This window comes from Polyodon spathula, chromosome 16 (genome assembly GCF_017654505.1).
Source record: "Polyodon spathula isolate WHYD16114869_AA chromosome 16, ASM1765450v1, whole genome shotgun sequence".
Lineage (NCBI taxonomy): Eukaryota > Metazoa > Chordata > Actinopteri > Acipenseriformes > Polyodontidae > Polyodon > Polyodon spathula.
In genome coordinates this window covers 3,468,510-3,478,767 of record NC_054549.1, presented here as the reverse complement: position 1 = coordinate 3,478,767, position 10,258 = coordinate 3,468,510, and the positions used below count along the sequence as shown (strand labels likewise).

General features: G+C 38.1%; 2 protein-coding genes across 2 annotated transcripts in view; both read right to left on the bottom strand.

Annotated features, from left to right (window-relative positions):
• Positions 1–803: 803 nt before the first annotated feature.
• On the bottom strand, positions 804–4,179 carry LOC121328365 (transcription initiation factor TFIID subunit 10-like). Its single transcript, XM_041272991.1, has 5 exons — positions 3,863–4,179; positions 2,678–2,835; positions 2,193–2,257; positions 1,759–1,873; positions 804–1,235 (listed from the first exon to the last, which is right to left on the bottom strand). The coding sequence occupies exons 1-5, from the start codon at positions 3,999–4,001 to the stop codon at positions 1,146–1,148; spliced, it is 567 nt and encodes a 188-aa protein (XP_041128925.1). The 5' UTR covers positions 4,002–4,179; the 3' UTR covers positions 804–1,145.
• A 5,356-nt stretch (positions 4,180–9,535) lies between these two features.
• The window catches only part of LOC121328733 (EF-hand domain-containing protein D2-like), a 32,050-nt gene continuing 31,327 nt past the window's right edge, over positions 9,536–10,258 (bottom strand). Inside the window, exon 4 of the mRNA XM_041273737.1 lies at positions 9,536–10,033. Within this exon, the coding sequence (XP_041129671.1) occupies positions 9,902–10,033 (132 nt within the window). The 3' untranslated portion in view covers positions 9,536–9,901. The remainder of the gene's footprint in view (positions 10,034–10,258) is intronic.

The window sequence follows — 10,258 nt, the reverse complement described above, 5'->3', positions numbered from 1 at the left end:
GAAAAATGAACCCCTAGCTATGAACTGAAGAACATGAGCACCAGTAATGTAGCTAAATGAACCCCTAGCTTGGAACTGAAGAACGCAAGTACCAATAATGTAGCTACATGCTGCATTTTGTCCTCATGTTATAGTGATTGGAAGCACTTTGTTTCACTCCACACACATATTTTTACCCAAGTGACCCAAAAAATGCTCCAGTGGGAGGACTTGTTTTGGAGCAACCCCTTTTACATGCTAGCCACATCACCAAATAATGCATCCATACAAATAGAGTGATGTCAACATATTGATGACAAATAATTGCAGCAGTGTGGATATTATAAGTCATCAACAGAATCTGCTTTTACCAACCATTACAGTACATCTAGACTTTTAAATAGAGATGATAGGGGAGTTGTACTGGGTGCGGACCTCTCTAAGTCCTTTTCTGAATCTTTGCCATACACTTTGTTAATTTAGCATTTCCATATCCTGGATAAAAGGATTGCATTTAACAACACAGCAACTTTTAAAATAAGCATAACAAGTACAATGTCCTTTTTCATTAGTTGTAAGTTATTGCACTGGTAAATTCAGCAGTGCTATTTTTTTGTATTGCTCTAGTTGTATAAGAATCTCCTAGTAATTTAAGTGGTTCTTAGACAAAAAGGTTGGACCAGTTTCATTGAATTTCTTGGCTCTGCCTGCATAAGAAAGTCAAAAGGTCCTTCCTCATTTTAATTTCCCCTTTGGGGAGAGGTCAATCCAGGTTTAACTGTATAATACTGAACCTGATTTAAAGTAACACCAACAAAACCAAACCACTTATTGAAGAGTTTTATTACATCATTCGCGTGAATACAAAATATTACTGCCCTTCTGTAAAACTGTAAAAAGTGCCCTTAAGATTATTATGTAGCTTGTGGAAACACTTTAAGAGGATGCATGAGATGCACTGCAAAAAACATCTGAACGTAATTACAAGCAGTTTAGAAATGAACCAAACAGGATTGAGAGAGGAGCCTCTATAACACCACAAGGGAGTTAATAAAAATAATACGAGGGAGGGACCGTCTCGGTTAAACCAAGAGAAGTACAGAGGCTGGGTTGGAAGGCCTCCAGGCTTTAAGCTCTTTTGCTTGCGCAAGCTTGATGCTTGTCTCTCATGTAAAGTAGTGAGGCTTCTTGACGTTGATCCCGTATTCAGTGAGAGCAGGAGTGAGATCCTCCATTGTCAGAGTGTATTTCTTATCCTAGAAAATAAATGCATTGAGATGAAACAACGGCCCATTATAAGGAATCAGGCATCAGGACATTAAAACAATGCGGTCAGCATTATATATTTCAGATCTACCATTTAACTTTTTCATATTCAATTCTACAATGATCTCATTTTGGAATAAGTGGAAGCATCTCGCTATTCCAAATTACACTACTTTGCTAAGACAGATGCCATTTGATCAAAGGAAAGTTATTCTCTGAATTCAGCTTTCTTATTTAGGTTTACATACATTACACTTTTTTTCATGAAATGTATAGACCCATGAACATTCATTGTGCTGTGTTTATTTCACTCATGAGGATGGCCAGGAGTCATTCAAACGTCCTATACCAAATAGAAAATAATGTGACAATGTGACTAAAAAACAGGACTCTCCTTATAACCCTAGACTTGGATACTCTGAATAGCTTTGTTTAGCTAACTTCTAAAAATAAGTGTTAGACATAGACATAAAACTGGTCATATCTTTGATAAAAACAAGTGAAACACAATACTTTGGATTTGTTTCTGGAGTTGACCGAAGCTGTCCCCTTCATTTTGCAGTGCTGCAGGGCATCATTTGCAATGTCAGAGATGAACTTCTGAGCAGCTAGTGAAATCAGCCGGATTCTGCAAATCAATGGATCACATCACCAATCAAAATTTAAAGCTGCAGAATCCCACAATCTGATCTTACTCTGTGATATACTGGAATTCCTTGTGACTTTTTAACAAGGTCTTCCGTTATTCTGCCTCCTCTTTAAATAGTCCCCATCTATTAAGAAAATAGATTTTAAAGCTGTGATTGTCACTCTCTTAAAGGCCATCAGTAGCACGATATCTGAGTTACATTTTACAGTGTCTGGAATAAAATGCAAAATTGGCACAATAAATAAATAAGAAAGGAGAATAATCGTTGCAGCTATGAGGCAATGAATTAAGCCCTTACATTCTGGGATCTGATGCTTGGAAGCCAGCTCGGTTAAGATAATATCCTGTCACTGCATCAGGAATCTAAAAATAAACAAACAAACAAGAAGACCTCTTAAGACCAATTTATGTAAAAAATACTCAATTTGTAATGCATCCACACCTCAACACTTGTGTTTAACAGTTGCATTCTTACCTATCATTAGCACAGCAATAATCCCTTATTGTTCTGTTGCTGATAATATTTGACATGCACTATTTACACTTACTGTATAATCTGTTACACCTCTGTAAATTAGAAAATACTTGATTTTCCTCTCCCTGTTCACTCTGTGTGTTACAGGTAAAAAGAACTCCAACTAAACCTACATCACCTGTAACACTGGAAAGTTGTCAAAGTGAGTCACGAGAGAAGTTCAAGAATCAAAAATATATAGAGAAATCCATGCTTATAAGAGGGAAGAAAACCTTCTTAGTGACTGTCAACAAATACTGTGCTCTTACTGTTGGAGTGTAGTCCTCCAGCTGCATTAAGAAATCTGCCAGAGGGGTGGTGGAAAGGACAGGCTTCACATCTCCATTGGCAATCCCTGAGGGCACATAGACCCCGTTTGCAACGTAAGTCTCAGAAGAATGAGGAGCAGAAGCAGCTGAGGAAGGCACTGAAACAAATAATAGTCAGTTCATACAACTGGATTCCAAACCTAGAATTCATGCCAGGACTGAGTAAAGCAAGTGCGTTAGTAACCTACACCCCCTGCCACTGCTGTAAATACTAAATTAAAGCAATATGCTTAAAAAAAAAAAAAATAATCTAACTACACAGCCAGACAGGCTGACTTCAGGTTCGATTGATATCCAGTTACATGTAGGAATCTATTGCATTATTACATTAAATCACCCATATTAAACACAATAGTGCTGAATACACAGAGATGGCTATTAGACTCCCATTGTATAGCAGTTTAATCCATTCCTGTTACCTACACACTTGTAGTAAACCCTGGGATGGGTGAAACTGCTACACAACAGGGGTCTTATTTCCACCCCCGATTTAGAATCACTAAAAGCAACAAACTCAAATTAAAATCTCAATTGTTTCAACAAGAAGTCTTTTTCATTGACTCGGAGGATTCCTGTCAACAAGTTTGTCGCTGAATTTATTAAGTTTCTTTTAGTATTTCTCATGTGAATTCTTGCAGGGCAGGTGGTCCAGACAGAGATCCAGCCCGCCTCCAAACTGGAAGTGACAGAGACAGAGAGAGAGAATGCGGTGCACTGTACAGTATCGCCTGTGCTGCAACTCATCAGCTAGTTCAGATACACCAAACACTGACTGGCGCCACAGCAAAACCAGCGTTAAGGCAAATGCAAGTCTTATTATTAAATACGTGTACTTTTTTTTTTCCTGAAAGCAAAGGTCTACTGCAGTATTTATGAATACATGTAGTTTGAGTAAACAACAGAGTAAGCTTGTATGAGCAGAATCGAAAGTTTTGAGACGCAGTCACAATACAAGGATGGCAATAAGACTCCTACAGCTTTTACAACCATGCCAGGTTTTACTATGAGCTTGATTAGCCACAGTATATAGGTAACAAGCGCAGGTGTGTCTTATTAAACTCATAGTACAATATTTTGCATAGACAGCACATGCACAATATCATACGATGCAGAGAGCTCCCTCACCGCTGTTTGCTGCAGAGGGTGCAGTGCTGCTGGTATTGTTAATGGCATCGTTAGCACTGTTGTTACTGCTGTTGCTGGAAATAGAGGCGTTTGAAGATGCAGCTCCGGCAGAGACCGGCTGCGGCGTATCGACGTTCATTTTGTATAAAAACAAACACACCGATAAACTCTGTCTGTTCCAAAATCAAGTAACTGAAAATACTTTCAGAATCACAAAACAGAATGAAAATTGTACTGTCTGAATACACAAGGCGCCGACCCAAAACAACAGCCGCTTTGATTCGTCCGGGATACTAAAACAAACAGGTTCCGTGTGTACACGCCGAAATATGTCCGGGCTGCAACTTGGTTAAATCACATAAGTTCCAATGATCTTATTTTTAAGGGATCTCAACAAGTGTAAAACAGGAAACACATTTTCTCCAATTATAAACTGTCACAATACAGTACTTGCAAGGGGTATGCTTTCTTTCCCACAGCGTTGCAAGGTATTAACCCAACAGCACCCGCAGAGCTCAGTGCTGCCGCCTGGTGCCTGGCGTTGAAGAAGAGATTGAAGCTCTTTAGTTGTGCCCAGTCTTGCCCTCCTTCAATAGGTACCCACCTAGGACCTTAATAGTTTTCCATACAATACAAATAGTAAAGTATTTTCGCTGTTCAAATCTCAGCTTAATTGCCTATTTACATCTCTTCCTATTGTATGGCGTTCACAGTCATTATCGGCAGCTCTGGGGTCTGTTGTTCCAGTGTTGAGTTATTAGTATCATTTGTTTTCTAAATGTGCCTTTGCTTGACCTCCTTTGAGCTTGTCTGGAAAATCCTAAGTGCCAGAACTGAACAGCCTTCATGTCACCTTCAACTGCTTACACCACCCACTCTCTATTTGTGTGTTTGGCACCCACACTGGGAAATAAAAGCATAAGATTAGAGTGTTTGCATGTTAGTAAATTGCTGTACAGTGTTGAAATGTTCAGAGTATAAGGAATGGTAGATCAGTACTGAACACAATGTGATGTGCATGTTTCTAGCTTGTGTTGCGTGTGTGCAGTGTAATCTTGGCACTTCATTTTATTAATTAACCCTCTTGTAATTAGGGCAAGATCTAGTGCTCCATTTTAATTCCAAGTGAAAACGGGCATGTTTGTTGTATCCACTTGTTGGGTGTATCTATTTTTCCAGGTTATTAATCAACTCCTGGTCAAGTCAACATGTCACAAGTTGCACAGGGTTACCATGACGACTGTCCCCAAACTCTTTAATAATTCCAAAAATTAAAAACACAAATGGCAGAGATTTAAATGATAGATGCTTTTTATTTATTGCTACAAGAATAATTATACTTTTTTTTCCGTAAGAATTGAAAAATAAATTTACATTATCAAGTAGCCATTTTATCATTTTTATTATTATTATAGTTCATACTTCTTGAATAAAATAATTTAAAAAATCCCACAAAAAGATGATCCATTAACCACCATATAAAATACAGACTTCAGCACAGCACAGGAAGAGTGAACCACAGGGAATGATGCAACACACAGTGAGAAAGAATTTGAAAATAAAAACACTCTGGAGGGAATCTGAGCCAAATAAAAACCATAAATCACTCCTTTTACTGTAAACCCTACGATGCATGGGACAATATACAGCATGGAAGATATAGCTCAAGAGCAATGGGAGCTCATTGTTCCCTTCATGCACTCTTAAGTTATCGTTCAAGTAAATACTCTTTATATTTTGCTCCTTTGTTATCTACACCAAGGTTTTAATCTCATCAGTAACACATTTTATTTTTATATAATAAACAAGAGCCAGACGCACACTCCTCATATAATAGAACTATCCATAAGCACGACTCTAGGGGTAGGAATGATTATCACTATTTGGCAGATTTCCCATTAAGACTATGGAAAGACATGGAAAAAAACATCAGCAACAACATGCATTTATCAAGATGGAAAGAAGATACCAGCTAAATAATATATATCTATATCTATATCTATATATCTATATATATATATCTATATCTATATATATATATATATATATATATATATATATCATAAATGTATTTGATCACACTTCAGATACAGTAAGCATGTCTTTACGCAATACATATTCTGTAATAGAAAGCCACCTCTATTATCCAAGCTAAGTTTGAACAGTGTGTATTTGATTTGTACAAATGCATTTATATCTGTAAGGCTGTTTGAGTAGTAGCATAAAATGTCATCTTCTGAGCTTCAATCTGCCTCCTTCTTACGATATTTGCCATCATTCAGTGGTTCTTCTAGCAATAAATGAATGACTGTGTTTTTTTTTACTTTTCGTTAAATAAGTCGAGGTGCATGTAACCTAGACCAGTCACATTTATTTTTGTTTTCTGGCAATAAGAGCCAGAGATGGTGCTGATCTAGCTTACACTTAATGTGTCTATGGAAGACAACTAGAACTGAAGTGCAGCTCCTGAATTTAAAAACAAAATATATATAAAAAAACAGAATAATTTAAACAAGAACCAGTTAGAATGATTGCATACACCGTACAAAGAAAAAAAAACAGCAATGCACTTCTTACAACAGTCAAAAAACAGATAGCCATGGTTTTACTGCATCCTTATGTCGACAAGATGATGAAATGTATCTATCAAGATGCAGTTCACAGTTAACATTTTGGTCAGTTTAACCAATTTCAGCTCATTGGAAGCCAGTTGGTGGCGTGCCCAGTTCCAAACTCTGCTACGTGTGATTGGTCATGGTCAAACATGGCAGACTGTGATTGGGTGGGAGGACTTCCTTGACAGAAACTGTAGAGGTTGCCAAGTAACAGATAAGGCTCTTATAGATAACCCATCTCTGTTGTGTTTTTATCTACTACAGTCCATATACCTTACAAAACTAAACACCATTTGTCATGAAAAATAGAATTTGCTTTATTACACACACACACAAGATCAACAGGCTATAACCAGCTGCTGTTGTTCTACTCCCAAGCCAGCACAATACCAGTGCAGTACAGTATTAATAAAAATAATGCACAGAAATTGCATTTTGATGGCTTTTCAATGGTGCCCATGCCTTTAAAAACACATTACACGTCATTGTTTTTCCATGATTTGTTTTTATGCTTGCTTGCCAGACAGGAAGCCAATATCAAACCTCCATTCTATTTTCCACACTCATCCCTTCCCTTCCTTAATCTAAAGCAAGATATTATAGCATGTGGTTCTGCTGAATTCCTTCTTAAACTTTTTGAATACATGTCCAAACATATTCTGAATGTCAAGAAGCCCTATGTTTAATAAACATGTTTGCATACTTCAATAACATTTCTGTACATATGGACACTATAAAGCACTAAGGCAAACATATATTAGAGGCATATTTTTTAGTAATGGTTAAATGGTCAAGTAAAATTCTAAATGTTTCCGAGTTGGTTTAGCACTAACCCATTCCCACTCTTTCCTCATTTTCCAAGTTGCCAAAATGTTGACATGTTGTTTACCCTGGTTGCCAAGCACACAGAGGGCAGAACACTCGCCTTCAATACCATAGCATTGGCAGTACACCACACTGCAAAATGACATAGCAGGCTTTGTTTAGGTGGCTGGCGAGAATGCCAGAATATCTTTGAGGGAAAAAATAAAAAACAGCCAGAATGATTGCAAATCCAATAGGAGGATAGAGATATATTTTAAAAAGTCATAACAAATAAAAATGTATTTTCAGACCTTGCGCTTGTTACCACAATGCAAGGCCCAGAACCCAGCAGTTGGGGTCTTCTTTGCAATAAGTGGCTCAGAAGGGGAGTTATTTTCATTAACACATATGCCCTAGCAGTTACAAGAGCAGCAATGTCATTTTATTCACTGATCACTGGCTGTGGACAGGAGTCACATGCACACTCAGGAGTTACAAAGAGCAGGTCCTCCTCTTTATCACAAATCAGACTGGTTATCCACTGCTTTACACAGCCAAGTCTTTGAACAGCACTCAAGCCACCTTGCCTGTCATTCCAGTTACTAGAGACAGAAACGGTCAAAACCATAAAAAGTTGCAACTAAACCTAAGTCCTGACTTCGAGTCAGATGACGGACATCGGCTTCCTGTGGTGCAGGTAACAGGACCCCTGCCTGAGCCTTGCCCTTATGCTTCACACTGTAATATCAAAACAGACTAAGTGTTAAATTAATGTGTATAAACCTGTAGATTAGGTACAGCATTCAAAAAGCATGTTTTTAGTTTTTTAAATTGAGTTACACACATGCAAAGCGTGTCTGGCAAAACAAATACAAATTGAACTCCTAAAACACCCTTTTTAGCTATATGTGGGCGAAGCAAATGTAGGTATGTATACCGTTATTGCATATTGACAGGGCAATACTTTAACAACTTGTACTTTGTCTTCGTTAGCAGAGTTTCAAATTTAAATGTATTATTAATATGGTGAAAAATGAATATGGGATAAAAATAACCACAGCTTTAAACTGTAGATTAAAATATGACCATGCTTTATGAATACGAGCAGAGGTGGTTAAGAATAAGACAACATTCTTTAAGGGATACTGGAATAAGAGGTCAAGTAGCTACCTGCAGGACTGCATTAATCTAAACTGATATTAAAAGGAGGAATGCCAACAACCCCTCGTGAAACCAATCATGCAAAACACCCCAGAAATCACCACAACACATGCAATATATATATTTATTTATTTTTTTACTTTGTCCCCCATCCTCACATTAAAAAATAGAATTTTACATTTCATTAGTATCTTTTGCATTTCTCTTTGTTTCTGTATGTATGTGCATTAGCGTTATCTGCAGCAGTGGTCGCCGTGGTGACCAAAGAGGCCGCTGGAAGCAATATTTGGCGCTTTGTTTGCTTTTCAGAAAGCGCTCCTGTAGGCACAGGAAATGACATCACAGAAATGACAGTATGCAAGGCCAGGGAAGGGGGGTGGGGGGTACATTCAGTACAGGATCTGAAGGGTAGGGCACAGACTAAAGAGTTTTCAATAAAGCTGGGGCAACACAGACAGTTTCATCAACATTGAGGATCTAGGCTGAGTCCAGACTCTGTTTCTTATAGTTTTACCTTCTCAAACCATACCGACAAAGTCAAGTAAACAAAAAATACGTAGATCGAAGGCACTAGCCAACATTTTGTCTACTTAGTTTCTGATTAGAAATATTTTTACCAACACACAAGAATTCTAACTTTTTTGTATCTCAGTTCCTTGCATATTTTACAATAATACTCAATCATTACTGCAGGCAGCTTATGTATTGCCCCAACCTTAATTCTCAACACCAGACTTCTAGAACAAAATGGAAATTATCTGAAAATCTAAATAGAGATAAAGGCTTTAAAATCAATTTCTTTACCTCGTACTAGGCCATTTTAATTGCTTCCTATTTTCATGTGCTGCAATGTTTTAGCTCATGGTTCTAGGCTTTGCATTAAAAGTTACTTACTTTCCTGGTACTTAATAACTTCCTGTTCTGTAGGTCACATTTCCTATCAAAGTCCACAGCTCAGAAAGCAATCAGGTACCAGGAAACAGAAAGTTTAAAAAAGTGAATATGCCTCTGTACGGGGCTGTTGTGTTGCTAAAGCCAGTAAGAAATAAAAGGAGCCAATTTAAAAGCCATTATAAAAAACATTGCAAGGAAATCAATATGTAAAAAAAGAATTGTTTTATTAAGGTCTTTCAGGGACTGTTAATAAGCGTGCCAAAACAAACCTGGATAAGCTTTTTTAAAAATCGTGGTGCAGAATCTTTAGTGCAAGTCTCCTTCAGTTACAAGGAAGAGAATAGTGTAATGAAGAACCCCATTTAGCACTCCCAAAGCCACACCTGTTATACTTTTAAGTTCACCAATCACAGCTCCCCTTCTCAACCCCACCCCCAAAGAAATCCTGCAGACTCCCTGGCTTGCCCAAGACCCACCCCCTGGACCTTGATGTTTGATTTCATTTATTTATTTATTTTAAGAGAAAAAAAACAAACAAAAAACAAAAAGACAGTGTGAGCAGGCGTCACTTGAAGGCAGACTTGAGATCTTTGAAGGCTGCCTGGCGCTGCTTCTTGTTCTCGGCTTCCTTCTTCTTCTCCTCTTGCTCCTGTCGGATCTCTGCCTCGAAGCGGTTCGACTCGCTGATGGCATGCACCTGCAGGGAGTGGCACAGGTCAGCTAGGGTCCTGACAGCACTAGAACATTAGCAGAATGAATACGTGTTGCTTAGGATTTAACAGGGTTCAGAGCTACATCACTCTTAAAGGAGGGTTTGTTGGGTAGGAGGGAATCAGTATGTTGTAGGAAGGCTGGAGGCATGTAGGAGGGGAGAGAGGGATTCTGTAAGGTTGGTGAGGTGAAAACAAGAGAAGGTGTAAAG

Excerpts from the sequence above, each read along its gene's own strand:
- LOC121328365 (XM_041272991.1), bottom strand. The coding sequence starts at position 4,001 with ATGAACGTCGATACGCCGCAGCCGGTCTCTGCCGGAGCTGCATCTTCA. Across the intron at positions 1,874-2,192 it reads CAAGCATCAGATCCCAGAAT|AATCCGGCTGATTTCACTAG; the intron begins GTAAGGGCTTAA and ends ATTGATTTGCAG. Across the intron at positions 1,236-1,758 it reads ACTCCAGAAACAAATCCAAA|GATAAGAAATACACTCTGAC; the intron begins GTATTGTGTTTC and ends TTTATTTTCTAG.